At 46.6% G+C, this 18,794-nt stretch overlaps 1 protein-coding gene across 1 annotated transcript in view; it reads left to right on the forward strand.

Annotated features, from left to right (window-relative positions):
- The window catches only part of T265_04469 (hypothetical protein), a gene marked incomplete at both ends in the record, with an annotated part of 80,841 nt that overhangs the window by 50,327 nt on the left and 11,720 nt on the right, over positions 1-18,794 (forward strand). The window contains 3 exons of the mRNA XM_009169218.1: positions 6,521-6,593; positions 9,497-10,210; positions 17,700-17,921. Of these exons, the coding sequence (XP_009167482.1) occupies positions 6,521-6,593; positions 9,497-10,210; positions 17,700-17,921 (1,009 nt within the window). The remainder of the gene's footprint in view (positions 1-6,520; positions 6,594-9,496; positions 10,211-17,699; positions 17,922-18,794) is intronic.

An 18,794-nucleotide genomic window follows, 5' to 3' on the forward strand; every position in this document is an offset into this window, starting at 1 on the left:
TGAGGTCACGAGGTCCTGTCTGACAAGACTCGTAACAAGAAAAAAGGCGTTCAGCTGTAGCAACCCGTCGGTGCCTAACTGCCATGCCGCCAGGAGAGAGTACGAGGGCTGGCATACTGCCAGGTTGCCCAAGCCTAGACAGGGGAATTCGAGTGGCAGAGGTCGGGTTCGAACCACAGACCTTCCGGTTAGTAATTTCGCGCTCTAAGCACTAAGCTATCCCATCCCCCTTCTAAAATCGAGAGTCTTTGGCGTTCCTATCGTTATTTTCTGTCCACACTGATCGAATAAGTGCTTCAATTCGTATCCAACTCTGTTGTGATGGCCTGGCACCAGGTCTACCATCTTTCCCATTCGATTCTTCTTCTTTTCACACTCAGACATCAGAGACACACACTGACTGGTCTTGTTGTCAGTGGCGATGACAAAGACCTACTGTTTGGGATTTATTTGTTTTATTGTTTTGTTCGCTTTGTTCCCAAAGTTCTTCACACGCAGATGCAATCTATGAGTCATGAATTCCCGACGGTTAAATTTGTGTTGTTCGGCTGGTTCAATAGGCTACACGGGTCGTTCGGTCTCCGATTTCCCCTTTGTGCACACATTTTCGAATCTTTCTTCAAATCGCGCAATATAACGGTGCACCGTGTATCATTCGAAAGCAATACGCGAACCTCTCGGACATACTTACGTGACTCGACTCCGAAGCAATAAATTTTCAAACGGATGATTCATCCGACGGCGGTCGGACTAGTTTCTTTTTATTTTATTTTCAAACCGTCTGCTAAAACACCAAGATGATGGACACTCAGTGCCGAGTGATCTATCGTCCGTTTCGGCTTTTTCGCCTAATCTGTATGGTGTGGATTTGTAATTCGCGCTGCAGGACATCTTGTGTATTGACAGGTGTTTAGAAAAATCTTTTCGGGGAAGCCTTTGTAGCATTTTTTCGTTAATTTACTGTGACAACACCAAAGAGTCAACACTATCTTTCACACAGTAGGTCTGCTGCTCGGGGCGAGATGGCCCAATTGGTTAGGGCGCGAATTTACTGACCGGAAGGTTTAAACCCGACCTGTGCATCTCGACTTCCTCTGTCTTGGCTTGGGCAACCTGGCAGTATCCCAGCTCTCGTACAACCTTCGGGTGGCATGGCAGTTAGGCACCGGAAGGCTGCTACAGCTGAACGATTGTTGTTGTTTGTTTGCTGTTTACTGGAGAGTCACGTGTTGTGATGTTTGACCACCAGAATTTCCACAATCCCATCGCTCTCTCAGGGCACCGCGCACCTTCTGATCCGGCCAAGTTCTCGCTCTTCTTGGAAGAACATTTCCTTCGCCGACACAAAGTTTTTACTCCATAGTTACTTCATTTGTTTTCTCACCCTAGGTGAGTATGATAGTATGATCGGTACTTAGCTGCCTGCCCGTGCCAAAGGGAAGCACGATGGCTGGGATAGTGTCAGGTTGTGCATGCCTAGACAAGAGTAGTCGAAATGCCGAGGCTGGATTCGAACCACGGTTAGTGAGTTGGCACCCTAACCACTGAGCTGTTTCGATAAAAAGGACGCATGATGGCTTTACGACGTGAACCTGGGCTTTTACCAAAGAGGGAAACCACGGGCTACAGAACCAACTGTTTGTCTGTCGCTTACATGCACCATCAACATTTTCTGTATGAAGAAAAAACCGATTTCGGTATCTTTAAGCCTTGGCAATCACTAAACGGAGATCGTACACAAAAGAGAAATTATTCTCGACAGGTGTACCGCGGACTCCAGGAAAACCGATCAATATCCCGGACATAAGCCAGCAGAGACAGAAATTCGCTCCCGTCCTCCTCCTCTTTAATTCAGTCATGTCCCAACGCTGGTACCGTGAATTCCAGTTTCGTTGAGCGTAATCATTCAGCACGAAGAACAACAATGTTTTGGGGGTGGATTCATTTCATACAACAATGAATGGGAGTTAGTCGACAGTGCCGCTGTGCACGATGAATGTATGCTCTCTTGTCCACATCAGTTTCTGTCAGAATTCAGTACGCGCGCAACACTACTTTTTCACCCCATCCAGCAGGCTGTGATCTTCTCTCTTGATTTAACTAACTTCACTATTCTGCTTTGAACACTTTCTTAGTGGTACTCATTGAAAAGAACACTGGTAGGCATGGAAAAGACTGTATGAAACGGACTGGAGAGTGGACAAGGCAAATTTACCGGATCGTCGAACAAGGCTTTATTAACACATTTGATCTCAGCTGCGTTCGGGATAGCTCAGTGATTAGAGCACAAAACGGTTGACCGAAAGGTCTGTGGTTCGAACCTGACGCTGTCCAAGCTTGGACAACATGGCAGCATCTCAGCCCTCGTGCTGCAGTTCTCCGAGTGGCACGGCAGTTGTGTATGGAGCGGATGCCACAGCCACTGGATTATTTTCTCGAATTTCGCCTTAATACATTATTTTTCGTCGAAATGGTCACCAGAAGAATTTCTTTTTGTTGAAACCGGTCACCATAGCAAAGCATTTTGAATATTAGAAAGAAGTCATACTTGATTTACTAAAAGTGCCAGTCCCGAGAAGAATAACGAACCGTGATCCACTGCAAAATCACCTGCGAATGACAATTCTGGCCAGCCTCTCGCAACAAATGTGATCAACCCCATTGCCTTATTGAGCGGTATTCACCCACATTTTCTTTTTGCGCACTCTCGACTGTGCTGTCACCGTGACGTTTGAGAGACTTTCGTATGACCTAAAGCCCTACATGTGTGTGGAGTGGGTCGGGCACGGACTTAGTGACTGGAGGGTCCATGGTTGGAACCTAACCTTCTCATCCTGAATGTTTCTCTCTCTCTCTCTCTCTCTCTCTCTCTCTGCCCGAACAACCTGGTCGTATCTCAGCCTTCATGTTTCCCTCTGTTGGCATGTCAGTTAGGCACCAGAAAGATCCTACAGCCTTTCTAACGCACTAGTAATGATGGTAGTTTGAGGAAATTCGTTCATTATCAGTTGAGATTTTGTCCTGCTAACCGTGTGCTGAAAAGCCGAAGAACACAGGACAGCGGTTGCATTCCCACTGGGGATCGTTCGCATCTCAAGGAACTCTTGTAGGGATCTTCGACCCCATGGGCAGTTGGCTGGTTCTGGACCCTGTCAATCTAGCAGCCACACTCCAAGTGAATATTTCTTGATAAAAATTTCATGATCCTTGTAGGTATCCCACATTTGGTCGCTCGTTTTGGTTCTGGCTTTCGCCTGATGTGTGCACACTCCCTTTTCCTGAGAAAGCTGAGAACCTTGGGGAACCAGTGAGATTGGCGCTTCTGCCGGGGCTGCACCGGCACTTCTCACTGGTTTTCGAACTATCGATACGGATCGTTTGCGCAGAAAATGTATGCGCATTTTGTCTCTGACGATTGGAAAATGGCAACCGATCTCTTAGTCGTGTTCGTGAGGAGAACAGCCGAACGGCGATCAAGTCCTCCACCTCTGCTCTGAGTTCTAAACTCAGTTGCGCTGGTAATCCCAGCCTCCTTGTTCGAATACCTCGTGTCGCACGTTGGATATCAGCGAGAATCAACGGAATTGCATTCACTTGTTCTGTCTCGATAGGAGTTGTGATCCCGGTAACTTTGTTGGCAAATGCAACCGGAAATCAATGTGAATCCAATGCGAACTCCTGAATATTTTTGTACTGGTTGAAATGAGAGGATGTGTGTTCCAGCGACCCGCATTTACATCAGTCATTCCTGCCTCTTTGATCACCATTCATGACCCATGCTGGTTTCTGGTTGGATCACAGCTAAATCCAATCAAAGTATTGGTGCGTGAACACCGACCCAATGAGGTCATCTCATCGTCATGTGATATTGCTTTCTCATTCTGCTTCTCTCATCCGCATCATTGTTTATATTTTGTCATAAACTGATGGCGGACCATTCAAAATCACATTTTAGTGCATTTTTGAGGGAGGTGCTGTTGGGCTCGCTAGGAGTAATTCGTTTCTGATCCTCCCCCCTCCCGGGGAATTTCGATAGTTGCTTCTAATCATAACAACTGCTGTTTTCAACCCGGAGATCACTTTGAAAAGTCAGAACGCACCGGATGGTCTTTCTGCGAACGCTGGAGGATTCTAGGCCGTAACCTTTCACGATTCAACAGCTTGATGACGATGATGGTGATCGCCAACAAAAATTGTTATACCGTGAAAAGCATTTCGAAACGTAGGTTCCAGGTACATGGACGAAAAATACCCCCGCTACTGTTTCTCCACCTTCATACTACCTTCCCATTTCGAAGTGTGATTCTTCTCGGCTTCTTGGGATGAATTAACTTCAGCGAAATTTAAGAAAATGTTGGCCTGACTCGTCCCAGGCGGTTTGAGGAGCACGACCGAATTGGTGGGGTCTTGTGTGCGTGTTTCGGAGACACAACATGCATCGATAGAGAGGGAAAACAAGGTTTCAGTAGGGGATGCATATTGCCCAATCTTTTGTGATCAGTAGACGATTACTTTGGTTTTTTTTTTTATTTTTCTGGGCGACGGTTGAGACACGGTACAGTGGCCGAGGGAGTGGCAGATGGGTTGATTGCACCACATTGTACGATGGATGGGGAGGGAGTGTGGGAAAAGGCCGATGAGCTGCCTGACTCCTCGAAATATCTTTGCCTGCTCGAATCGGCTTGTTAGTGATTCTTCGACAAATCTGTGTCGTTTTCCGCCGGGTTGTGGCTTAGTGTGTGTGTGTGTGTGTGTGTGTGTGAATGTGTGTAAGAACGATCGGTGCTCCAGTCAGTTAACAACGATACTCTCAGTTGTTCGTGATTTGTTGCGTTGTTCTCGAAATCTCTCTGTTCTCTAAGAGTGCCAAATATAGGCCGTGACTAGCGAGGAACGGTATAACGGACTCTCCGATGGCGTGGTGTCTCGGTCTTTCTTGTATTCCATGCCAACTTATTGATCGTTTGCCCGTAAAACGAGCTAGTCCAGTGTTGGGAAGCCGTGAGACATTATCTTGCACGCAAAACCGATCTCGTTAGAGACCTAGATCTAACGAGTTTTCTCCTTTCCTCGTCCCGAGTTGTTGACCCGAATCGAAACGCCGGTTTAGCAATGTTGGCCATGAATCATTATCCTCGTTTGTGTGTGAGTTTGTCCAGGGACTTCGAGTTCGTTCGCAGAGTTTCATCTCGCCCCTCACAAAACAATCCTGTATTTTCAATACAATCTACACTGTTCCGTATTTGTTGTCTTCAATCTATGGGCGGTTTTTTCCTCTACATGTTCGCTTCACCGGCGAGAGGTTTGTTGGTCACATTCCCTATTCTGCTTCGGTCTCCCGATACGAGGTTGGGATGTTGTCTTGAGCGGACTTTTTGTCCTCTTAATTTGGAAAATGCGCGAATTCCGTGTAGTCCATTCCTCAATCCCCCCCTGGAACCCCATCTTCACAGTCGAAAGAACTGGACGGTACGAGGCGCGGAATCTGGAGCAAACCGGCCAGTTCATTGATCACTAATTCGTTAGAATACCGATTTCATGCCAGGTCTTCAGTTTCTTTCTTCCCTTGGGGATGTTGAGGCAATTTCTAGACACGCTGCGTTCTAGGATTGTGTTGACTTAATCCCACCGATGCTTTCCTGGTTCGGTTAGTGGCGCTGCGTCCGAATAGTCCTGTGGAGACTTGGCTGCAGCGTATGGTAGGCTGGACCCTGTTTGCTAAATTTGTGATTCCGTGGCTATTGATGTGTTTGCCGAGCTTGGCGGTTGGTTTTTTTGTCACCATCCTCGGAGAAGATGTCGTCAGTGCTCGTATTTTTTTCCTACCCTGCTTCTGTTTGCATAATAACCCAGTCAGCTGTAACACCCTTTCGGTGCCTAGCTGCCCTGCCACGCGAAGGAATCACGAGGGCTGGGATACCGCCAGGAGGGGGCGAGATGGCTCAAGTGGTTAGAGCGCGAATTTGCTGAGCGGAAGGTCTGTGGTTCGAGCCCGACCTCCGCCTCTCGACTTCCCCTGTTCGAGCTTGGGCAACCCGGCAGTATCCCAGCCCTCGTGGTTCCTTCGGTGGCATGGTAGCTAGGCACCCAAAGGGTGTTACAGCTGAGAGATTTGATTGATTTGATACTGCCAGGTTGCCCAAGCTCGAACAGGGGAAGTCGAGAGGCGGAGGTCGGGCTCGAACCACAGACCTTCCGCTCAGCAAATTCGCGCTCTAGCCACTTGAGTCATCTGTTTACATAGTTTCCGAAAAGTTTGTCATATCTTATCTACTCTCCGATATGAACGCAACGGAGAACCGCAAAACAGTGAGGGTGTTCCCGTGAATGGTAACGAAAGTCTCGTAGATGAATCGCTAAGCCCGCTGAACAGATCAATATCCACCAGATCCACAGTCAATAAACGAATATTCCGGCATACTGCTGCCTGTTCTTCTAATCATATGTTTTTTCTTTTGTAAGTCTAAAATAATTGTACAGCGTAACGCTGCTACATTTCGTCTCACTTGTTTTTTTTCAGTCTCTCCAGGCGCTCCAAGAAACCATCCTCACCAACTCGGAACTCAGTCGCTCCGTCGGTGCACACGAACCTGGTAAGCGCGTTGCCCTCTCTCTCTCTCTCTCTCGGTTTGCCATACTGGATTATGGTGTTCCGTTAAGACATGTAGTAGGTTCTGACTCTGGTGTGAAATTGAGCCTACCTATTCACCCTCAGTATTGTGATTTATTGATTGATCTGCTGAGCTGGCCGCTTGGCTTGCAACAGTTCCCTCAATAAGTGAACGGCTATGCGCTGGTGTTTGTCGGTATTTTTTAAAACCCGTCGAGCTTTTATGACTTCATTCTTCTTGGGACGCATCAAGTAGTCTCCAATTTTCCATCGCATTCTTATGTTTCGTATGAACACTAAACTGTATGCCGTTATTGACCAAATATACTCACCTGCAAGCCACTTTGGTATGAACAGACGAATCAACCGAATAGTTTTCAACAACCTAATAAGTAGTGTGTTGCGTCAGATTCCTCACCTTTTCGAATGTATTTATGTAACACNTATATATATATAATCATAATGTGACAGCTTTTGCACCTGGTTTCTAGCCCGTTGCTACTGCGAACTGAAATGTCGGGGAGTGAAACTTGCAGTGTTCCGGTCAAACGCTGAACTATCTGTGGCCATAAGTAATGGTCCTATGTTTTGAGATGATACCGCTTTCCGGATGGTGAAGGATTCAGCCATACTTGGAGTTCTAACGGCGTCGTCATACCTATTCACCCTCAGTATTGTGATTTATTGATTGATCTGCTGAGCTGGCCGCTTGGCTTGCAACAGTTCCCTCAATAAGTGAACGGCTATGCGCTGGTGTTTGTCGGTATTTTTTAAAACCCGTCGAGCTTTTATGACAGGTGGTTCTGCTAACCATAGTTCCTGTCGTTTCAGAAGGGCTCGGTAAACAATCGATAGTTTTTAATCGCTTTTGACACACAAAAGCTTCATCGGACCAAGTGAGCAGGTCATCAAGTTGACCAGGTTTTTAGGCAGACGGTTGGTTTATTGACTGATTTGGGTTCTGATTGGACAGTGCTCTAGTGAGTCGGTTATATTCCCTGTGGCTCCTATATCTTGACTTGATTGGATAGTTGGACCCAGTTGAGAGCCTTCTGTTCGAGCTGTTGGGCTGCATCCGCCGTGAGTACCACCTCGCTTGCTGATGAAATATTTGCAAACCAAGTTACCTAGGTTGGTGTGTAAGCCGATAGCCATCCATCCAGTTTCCATCTTGAATTTTGTTCAGATTAAAGAAACCATTAGATTCCTCTTTTCTGTTGACACGCGGAGGTCTCCAGCCCTGGATTGCCAGTAAGTAGTGACCTATGTTCGCGAGTTCTTTATGGCCAGTGGATTAACATTCCAATCGGATTTAATGGAGCCAGTAAGATCACACATTTTGTCTGGACTGTTACGGTGATACATTTTTATCACGTCTTAGACCTGGTGTTTACACAAGAGCGAACGACAATATTCAGCCTACACAAACACCCGACTGTCGGTGATGCATCATCGTGTCTGAGATTTGATCCTTCGAATGTCACTGTCTGGTTCTGTTTGAACAGCATGTCTGCTACGAAGTTTTGTTTCGTTGGCCGATTATTCAGCTTCTGCTTCGAAGTGATAGAGGCTATGGTCGAATCTCATTCGTTTATCGGCTGTTTTCAGTTCAAAAGTTTGAACAAGTCCTCATTTGGGAGTGCTCTGGATTAGAAACATCTAGCCACAAATGTATTAGTCGTTTGCAGAACTTTTCTGAGGCTACAAATAGGCATACGTTGTGTCTGTAAAAGCCGACCCCGTCTGTGATATCTCAGGTTTAAATGGTATTGCTGTTCCCAGGTGTATCCGAACTCAGGTGGCGAAGATAGCTGGTGCAGCGTTGAGTAGTTTAGACGGGGTCACTCTGCACATCGTTGGGGATCAGGAATCACTAACAGCGTCACCCAGTTGGCAAGTTAGTCTAAGGTACATCAGCAGCCGGGATCGAATTTGGTTGAGCTGATGACAGTTGTACGGCAGTGAAGCATCGGTGTTGAACACTGATGTCACGTTGTCGATAGTGATGAGTTGATGACAACGTGGAGGCTGGTGTATCAGGTACTTCAAGGCATGCTGGTTCAAATGAATCGGTGTCGGCAAGCTCACCTCGTCTAAAAAAACTTTTCCTTTAAGGGACCCTCTTGCTTGCCACCATCCGTTTTTCACGTCAAGATTTTTGGCATCATTCATAAAGTGACCGGAAATTATTTTGTAACGCCTAGTTCGGAAGGGGGAGAGGTGGTTTGTGTGATATAAATTCTCGGTATCAGGTGGCTACCAGTGCAGCGGCGGATATTACTGATGAGGCGTGCGAGTAGTCTGTTTTCTCGTAACTCCGGTTCGTGTCTATTGGAAGGTGGGGTTTATTACGGGATTTGTGGAACTGCTTTGCAGCATTCGTTCAGTGGTATTGATAGTCAATGCATATCCAGGAGAGTTCAAGAAGACGCGTTCAAGAGGAGGACGGATATTCAGTTTTTGAAACACAACTTGCATATGAGAGATTTGATTTCCCTTTCGATAGTTTTTAACTGTTGACTTGGTGTTTTCCGATAAGCCACTCCTCCTTTTCTCCAGTTCGGAACGTCTTGGTCTGACGATAGGGCATATTTAGATTAGTCTGGTGACAAATGGTGATTCATGACGAAACATGTCAAAAGGTATTACTTTCGTCTCGTTGATTTTCGGATTAAAGAGTGCCGTCTCATCGTCTAATCATACGATGGACATCTACTTTGCAGCAATATTCCACTTTCCACTGTCAACCGGGTTTCTAAACATTCCCCTTAGGAAATTTTACTGACTGAACCTTTTTTTCGAACGATCTACTCAAGGTCATTGCCATGTAATGAATAGTCCGACATGTCGTAATGTGGATTCTTTTTTCTGTACTATTCATTACAGGTTGATAACCATGGCCTGGTATCTGTGGAAACGCCAAATCGATCGAGAATAAGTCATTCGGGGTCTGTTTGTTCGGCAAGCGCGCTACCCGTCGCCACAAATAACCCGTTCATCAACACACTTAATATGCCGAGCATCATCGATCGTAGCATGAGTGCCTACAGTGGATCCACGCCGCTCAAAGAAGAATTACTCTCCCCTCCAGCAGTTGGACCTTCCACGGGTAGTACCTCGGGGCTGGTTCCACCAACGGCCGCAGAATACGGAGACACTGCATTAACCAAAATATTTGAACTACTCAGTATTACCATGCCTAGCTGCCAGAACCAAGGGGCTGGGTTTGCAACCAGAGCATCGTCCGGGTCTTCCGCGTCAATCCCTGGACCGTCTGCTTCAAACGGTCCAAAAAGTGCGCCCACCGGAGCAGTAGCACCAGGAGCTTCGGCACATACGGAAGCACTGGGTGCTTCCACTAATCTGCTCAATTCCGCTCTTCTCTCTACCCCTTATTCTCATAATCCGATCCCCACTGGAAATGTCGCACTCGCGCTGACTGCGTTCTATCGAATGTGGACAATGCAACTGTCCAGTTTGACAGCACAACAGACGGAGGGATTTCAAAGTCTGCGCAACGAGTTGGCTTCCATACGGCGAGAACATTTGCAGCTGCATGAGACGGCCGTAAAACTTACGGCTGAGTTGGGCTCCATTAGTGTAAGTGACGGTAGTTCATTTGTGCGTTTATTTTATTGTTAACCATGTGTGAATTTAGCTACCAGTCAATCACGATTGACGGGTATGGAACATCATGCACCTCTTGGCCGGCTCTGGTCTCAGTTGGAATCAACAGATGTCTTTTTTGGAAGGCAGTCACCTAGGTGATCAGTATGCTTGGTGAATCCCACGTGTCAGACGAAAATGTGTCATTTCGCGCCTCGCGTAAAGGAAACTATGTTCGTTTTGCCTATCGTCCACCCTCAACAGATGTTCCTGGAATTCACACAAGAATGTCTGGTCATAGTGTTGTCGCTCTACGGTCAGGCGAATTTCTCTTGTTGTTCGCGAGAATAGGCTACTCTTCAGGTGGTATTCTTCGGTACGGTAGTTCCTCCTGTCCCGCGCACTGATCAGTTGCTAACTCCTGTATCACAGACTTTGAGGATGATCTTGCAGTCATCCCCACTGTTGATTCACGCTTTGTATGCCAATCTTCTTGATAAAGACCAGTTTGTTTCCTTCCCAGCAATCCTGTTGGTAGGACAGTTTGGGTTCAACCCCCATCCGACTTCCCGTTTTGATTTGTCTTTCATCATCTATTGCACTGCTTCATCCTAATTGATAGCAATACACCGGTAATACGCACTGGCGCTTAACGGCCACACAACCTTGAGGGAAGAAGGCCCTCTTAATTGGTGGAAACAAGAGGCAAGGGTAGAAACTTAGTGTCCTTAAGAAAGATGACCAAGAATAAAGTGTCTTCACCTTTGGACAAGATGGCCCAGTGCTTATGGCGGGAATTTACTGACCGGAAAGTACGTGGCACTGGCGCTTAACGGCCACACAACCTTGAGGGAAGAAGGCCCTCTTAATTGGTGGAAACAAGAGGCAAGGGTAGAAACTTAGTGTCCTTAAGAAAGATGACCAAGAATAAAGTGTCTTCACCTTTGGACAAGATGGCCCAGTGCTTATGGCGGGAATTTACTGACCGGAAAGTACGTGGTTCGAACTCGATCTCTGCTTCTCGACTTCCTCTGTTCAGGCTTGGGCAACCTGGCAGTATCGTAGCCCTCATGCTTCCTTCTGATGGCATGGCAGTTGAACTGCATCTAAACATCTTGTTGAATCAAGTTACAACTAGCCGGATTGACTCAGCGTCCTTTGAGAACCTCACCGTCAGTCTGAAGCTTCTGAGCAGTAGAAGGAAATGGAAAGTCTTGAAGTAAGACTTCCAACGTAGAAGGTGCAAAACGCATGCCCAGAACACGAGATCACCTTTGATATTGTGTTTGTAGCACTGGTCAGCCATCTTGATTGCCTCATGATTTTTCTTAAAGGCCATAAACCAATGAACAAATGCGCATTGGCCGCTGAGCCGATGTTGTGCACATGAACGACCGTGTAGCGATGATACTACTGATGAGGATGCATGCGAGTAATATGTATGTTTGTAAATCCGCTCTGTCTCTTGAAAAGGGAGATCTATTACGGAATTTGTGGAGTCGGTTTGTAGCATTTGCTTGCATTTGAGTAACAGTTAATGAATATGCATGATAGTTTAGAAAGAATGCGTTCAAGTAGAAGATGGATGTCCAGTTTTTGTCAATAAGATGCAAATGAGAGTTTTACTTCCCTGTCCAACAGTCTGTAACGGTTCAGTTGGCGTTTTCTAATAACCAACTGCGCAACTAAGACCTTCTTCCTTTCACCAGGTTCTCAAAGTACTCACCGACTATTTACAAAACGGACCATCTGCGTCCGTGATCCACTAGAAAAAATGGACTTGTAAGTTACAGTTCCTGGAACACACCCATCTCGCGCTTCATTTGACCGTCGCCCTTCCTCTAGTACTGTGATTTCGCCCAGCTTGAATTTTAGGAACTTTGACAATGATGGGAAAGTTGCAATTTCAATCAAAGGTTGCCTGACCGACTCACCGACTTTTTACAAAACGGACCATCTGCGTCCGTGATCCACTAGAAAAAATGGACTTGTAAGTTATAGTTCCTGGAACACACCCATCTCGCGCTTCATTTGACCGTCGCCCTTCCTCTAGTACTGTGATTTCGCCCAGCTTGAATTTTAGGAACTTTGACAATGATGGGAAAGTTGCAATTTCAATCAAAGGTTGCCTGACCGGGGTTCATACACCCGGATGATGCTTCTCCAAAATTCGGATTGGAGATCAACTTAACTGGATTGGTGAGCAACAATCGAGGTGGATGTCAGGTCATATGTCGCTACGTTCGCGAAATCTGCCTTGCCGTCCATCATCATCATCATCATCATCGACAGCATGACATCAGTGTTCAACACCGATGCTTCACTGCCGTACAACCATGGTTTATTTGAAAGCTTTATTGTAACAATGGGTAAAGGGGAATGAGGGAGGGACTTAGTGCTAGCTTACCACAATCATTCCGAGGTGCCTACACCTCCAGACATTCACTCAGGCAATCTGGATAGAAACTGACAACAAGAACACCACTGATATCGGTTGGCAGCCATATCCTGTAGTCTCTCTAGGCACAGTGAGGATCACACAGTCCTCATCCTGGAAGACGAGTAGCACCGACAGTACCTAAGCATTTCGTGATCTCCTTCCATGTAATCGAGCTTACTAGCGTCTGGACGAGGACGCACTGGGCCCTGTGCATAGCTACCTTGATTTGGGCATCTCGTTTCTCTTTTTTCACTAGCGATCGTTCCTGGATGATCTATACAGTTGAGGCGTCATTTGTACTGTTTCCTTGACATTCATTCCACTCCGTGCTTTAATCGAATGCAAAGTTTGGCGCCCATCCAAATCGAGAGCCGGCGAGCGAATGGTGGTTGAACTTTGAACGAGCGCGTTCATGAATTTTTCAGTTTAGTTGGGCACACGTTTCTCTCAAGCATGCACCCGATGGACTTTTTTCAAAACCATTCATGGACATTGTGCGCGCCTCTGTATGGTGTTCATCACTACCACTACGTTAGTTTGACCGACCCGACAGAACCGCCTCTCTTCTGATATTAGTACCGGTAATAAGGGCACTCCGTTTTTTTAAGAAATGAGGTTGTTGATACTTCTAATGATGGAGAAAAAACGCACAAACGATTCCAGAAATGTGCAGCGCTGCAAAGGTGTTGTACATACCTTTGTCACATAGGTCAATGTGCACACTTGCTTTTCTGTTCATCTGTGGTACACCAGAACCATCCAGCTGATGAGGTGTTTCTTCATCTACCATTGCTGGCAAATTTTAAACGGGTATGCAATAAAAGCATGCGAATGTGTGCATAGAAATTCACTAAATTTGTACTGCGTCTCAGGCTCGTCTCAGCGTTCAAATAGTTACACTGTCACTGAGCTCTTTTAAGAGCGGTGGTCGGGTGTAGTGTTTCCCCTCCTCACTGAGGCTCAACAGAACTCAGCATACAAGGAGGGCTATTCCAACGAGAGTCGTGTGAACACAGTTTCTGTTGATTGAACAAAATTGTCGAGTACCCATGATGCCACCTGCCTGAGAATTCTTGACAATCGATTGACCCAACTAAAACATTGATTGGGGAAACCGATCAGATTGCTCAGAATGTAGTGAATACAACTGTCTGTTCAGATTCCGATGTGTCTAACCTGCTCCCATGTCCGGGATTCATATTCCCGCACGGATCGCCGGTTCAGTTGGCCTCCTGAAAAAACTACCAGAATGGTTCATCCCTTTTTTCTGGTTCTACACTTGCTGCTAAGATGCAGTCTATCTTCGAGCGAGATGCCTCAGCGCGAGTTTACTGATCGGAAGGTCCGTGGTTCGAACCGGACCTCTGTCTCTCGACTTCCCCTGTCTAGGCTTGGGCAACCTGGCAGTATCCCAGCCCTCGTGCTTCCTTCGGGTAGCATGGCAGCTAGGCACCGGAAGGGTGTTACAGCTGAACGCTTACGCAACTTGACGAAGCTTTCCTGTCCTCTTGAGTCGTCAGCGATCGCTGTTTACAGCCAGTCTTGGTCGGTGGCTGCAAGCAACAGCTTCAGTACGACAGTGGTCAGTTATCGAAACACCAATCGCAAAACCTGCAGGATTTCATTGCAGATAAACACTTGAACTTCCACATCCAAAATATTCTGCGATGACCGGGCAGTTCGAAGAACCTGTGGACAATCTCATCGGTCGTTGCCTTTCTCGTTTTTGACTTTTCCGGGAATCGTAGTCACGTGTCGTAGTAAAATAATCTGCATTTATTTTCCAAGCTAGCGGTGACCGGGCAGTTGGAAGAACCTGTCGACAATCTCATCGATCGTTGCCTTTCTCCTTTTTGACTTTTCCGGGGACCGTAGTCACGTGTGGTAGTAAAATAATCTGCATATATTTCCCAAGCTAGCCTGGTAGCATTCAATTGATTCCTTTGAATGAGACAGCTGCAATTTTTAGTACGTTGATGGGGTCAGCTCGTCTGTGGGACCGACTGTATCGCCCTGAAGCAAAATGAAAGTAGTCACATGTGACGATGGCTTTCCAACTTTGGTCATCGGCCTCTCCGAAATGTTTCAAATGTTTGGTGGGAATATTGGGGTCCCTTCGATGGTTTCTGGAAGACAGTCCATCAATTAGTTCCCATAAGTGACCTTGGATGGATCCCGCATTTCATTTGCTGAGGCGCCATCTGTCGTCTCTCCGAATACAGAACCTGGGAATCGGATATTTAAGAGGTCAAAGATGATAGGCGACACGACCCGATTCCAGGGGTGAGGCGAGATAGTTGAAGTGGTTAGAGCGCGAAGGTCTGCGGTTCGAACTCGACCTCTTTCTGTCTAGACTTGGGCAACCTGGCAGTATCCCAGCTCTCGTGCTTCCTTCGGGTGGTATGGCAGCTAGGCTGAATGATTGTTTTTATCAAACATCAACCATCGCCCTGTTAGACACGCGGCTTGTTGTGAGCATGATTTGCCTGAAAGCCTGTGATAACGCGCCACGGTTTGGTTCTCACTGGTTTCGGAATGCGAACAAACTTGTCCATTGTGCGTTCTTGGTGAAATATTTGGTTTTCCACTGGTGCTGCTTACTATGAACCATACGTGCAAGTTAGTTACACAGTTGTGTGTGTGTGTGTGTGTGTGTGTAGACTTACACCGGATTGGTGTTGTCAAATTCGTCTAAGATGAAACCACCTTTCAGCCGATTGAACCGCGGCATCCTGTGGCTGACTGTTTACTGTTTACCAGATGTGTTATCACTCTTCTTGGACGTCATTCCATTTGGTGCACCAGCCCCACCTTATTGGAACCTTGCATCCGACCGAGCGACCTCGTTGTGAACTGCCTAAATAAGTAGTGTTGGTGTTTTCTGACTTTGAATGCAGATTCCGGTGACTTTCACGTCCGTGCTTGATTCAGCATGTGTTTTGTCATTATTTCGTTGCCTTTATCTCATCGTTTGTATCGGAGTCTCATCCTAAAATCAGGAACCAACGAACTTTTCCTCCCAGTGTCCACGGATTAGTCCGTTTTCGTTAGATTTAGCACCTTAGTACTGGCTGTAAATTGCATGGTACATAGTTCAGACGTTGGGGTGAGATGGCTCAGTGGTTTGAGCGCGAATTTACTGACCGGAAGTTCCGTCGTTCGAACCCCTCTCGACTTCCCCTGTCTAGGCTTTGGTAACCTGACGGTATCCCAGCTCTCGTGGCATGGCAGTTAGGCACCAAAAGGGTGCTACAGCCAAACGCCTCTAGTTCAGACGTGCAGATCACAAAGATGAGGTCCACCTCTGATTTCCGTGCTGAGTAGACCTTATCCATGAATTCGTCAAAGTTGTAGAAGCTTACGTTACATCTGGAAGGACGTCACTTTCCATCGCCTCAGAAGAGCGTGCATATGAACGTAAGTTTTAAAAAACATGTTGAACAACCGTACTAAGCAAACGAAATAAAGATGTCATTACTGATAAAACGAATGCTAAAAGAAATTTGTAGATGTTCGTGGTTAGTGTCATAGACGATTTGAAACCTACTCGCCACTTTTGATTAGTTTTAGGTGGCTGCAGGATTTTTAGAATTCACGCTCACCTCACTCGTCCGAACAGTCATCCTCGTGTTCTGGTGCATTATTCTGGCGGAACCACTGGACTCGCGTTTCGTTCCTCTCAGAGCTCATCCGCAGTGTGAATTGTCCAGCCTGTTTCAGTGTCCCTGGCGCTACCTGACTGGTGGTCAATCGATCGATACAACCAGGATGCTTCTTCGTTCGAAGCCTCAGACGAACCAATCGCTTCCCTCTAGGGTGGACATATTCACCCCTTTCAGACGTAGAAATCCAGATGCGTCCAGCGTGCGGAATTCAGACCCCAGCCAAGGGGCTGATGAGCTCTTATGAGAGCGAAACTCGAGTTCAGCGCTTCCCCCTTTGGTGTAGATGGATTGAGCCAGGACACTGAAACGACTGTTCAAACGAGAGTCATGTGGGCATGAAAGTTGATCAATCAAGCCGATAAATGACCCATTCGCATCGAAATGAATGATCAGTCTAGAAACGTTCCAGTTTCATCGTGAGGATAACAAAAGATCGTGGTTTTTGTGTAAATGGATTTCCTCAAACGGAAATCACAGTACCTTATAATAGAAACACATGTTGCAAGTTTATCAATGAGCCATCCAGACGAGCGAACACGAATCTCCACTGTCGCGTAATGAAACCGCAATTTTCGTTTGTTGGGACTGGCCAAACCCTAGAGCTTTTGTCAAGTACAAGGTGTAACATGAAACTATTTCGCTTCTTAAACGAAACTACTCATAAGGTTGCTGAAAATCCGTCGACAGCCCACGACCGGTTTCGCCCTTCTTGGGGCTCATCAGGTAGGCGCTGTCCCCGAGTTTCTGTCAACCTTATGTTCTACTTGAACCTGTTCGCCTAGCTTCGTAGCTGGCTCGCAAGCGCTGTCTCACCAATCGGGCAGATGCCGTCAGTACACACGAGTGTTGCGTTTTTCTTGCCTTGGTAACTCTGGTAGCTATGTTTTGCAGGGTAGTGTCCTCGTGACCCTCCCACCCTCGGCTGGAGACATTGCAAGAGATGGCAAGTAATCGATGTCAGTGACGTTCATGTTGTTACTTTCTTTCCAGGTTGACCGCTAGGAAGTGTTAGCCTGACGGGATGCTTGCGACAGGTCAGCACCAAGCCCCCCCTCATTCGCTCTTTCCTACCCACGTTAATTAGTTAATTAATGAACCTTTGTGGTTGAGTAGCAGTGAAACATCAGTTTCAACGATGATGTTGCTGTCTCTGATGATACAGTCAGTGGGAAACAACATGTGCAACTGGTCATAGCGATCGAAACGGGGACCGCAACTGGATGAGGTAGTCCGTTTCCTCAGTTCGTTCCATCGGAATGATGCTTTGACAAGCCTCTGTCGTCACGCACTCCGTTCCGTGATTGCTGAGAAGAGTGGCTTGTCTTTCTTACTTTCCTTCTATTAAAAATTTAAGGCGTTCTGCTTACTTAACTTTTAGCGTGATGCACAAACTCGTGAGGAACTGCACAAACAAAAATTGTCAGATGCCACAACGCGGATAGAAAAGTTGGACGCCACAGCCGAGGAATCTCGACAGGCAATGCAACGTGAATTGGTACTGCTGCGCAATGAATTTCGTGACACGTGGGCCAAATTGGAATATCAGCTGACCACAAAGACACGTGACCTTAACGACCAGCATTACACCATCTCGAATCGGGTAAGTGCATGGGAACGTACTGGTTTGAATGTCAAGACCCTGGTTTTTGTGCGAGAGTGGCTTTCCCAGGGATTGATTTGTTGATTGCTTCCATGAAAGAATCGATTTCGACCGCCGCACAAAACGAACTGATTTTTTAATTGTGGTTGTTAGAGGACCGGAAGAACTCTCGTTTCAATTAGTTTACATGTTTCGGTCGGTCTTGAACACGTAGCTTCTACTAGAGATGACTATCCTTCTCTGTTTTGCATTCACAAACGCGAATCATTCCCTTTTTGATATTTATCTGAATGCCACTTGCATTTGAAGCCAAGGTGCCCACAGCTGGCCATGCAGTGTGTGGTTCTTTACTACCTCGGTCCGAAGCTGAAGTGAATTCTCGCTTGGATGATGCTCACAAAGCGCTGCTGTGTGCAGGGTGATATAAGTTGAAGTTAGTCTCGGATGTATCAGCCAGCCATCTGACCTAACTTGCTTCCTCCTTGCAAAGACTGGTCATGTGTGCCTCAGATATTCTCATCGTCATCATCGTCACAGAGGTTTTTGATCCGCTTTATTTAGGGGTTACTGTGGCTATTCTAAAACGTGTTTTTAGCCACTTACTAAAAAAACATTTGCTTCAGAATATCAAGGTAAACAGTGTTGCCCTAAAATCGCCCCCTGGAAGTCCAGTATTGTCTGTCCGTCACCAGAATAAACATTGGTTCGATATCTGGGACAGTTATAACTCGATAGCCCAACGAACGGGTTCATTTTCGTTCGAGGGCTAGACGAGTTAGAGTGAATAAATTTTGCTAGCGTAGCGTTCAAAGTCAGTCGACAGCCTCAGTCAGTCACACCATCAAAAGAGGTGTGAATGGGCGTTCTTCGCAC

Source organism: Opisthorchis viverrini, assembly GCF_000715545.1.
Source record: "Opisthorchis viverrini unplaced genomic scaffold opera_v5_76, whole genome shotgun sequence".
In the NCBI taxonomy this organism is placed as follows: Eukaryota; Metazoa; Platyhelminthes; class Trematoda; order Opisthorchiida; family Opisthorchiidae; genus Opisthorchis; species Opisthorchis viverrini.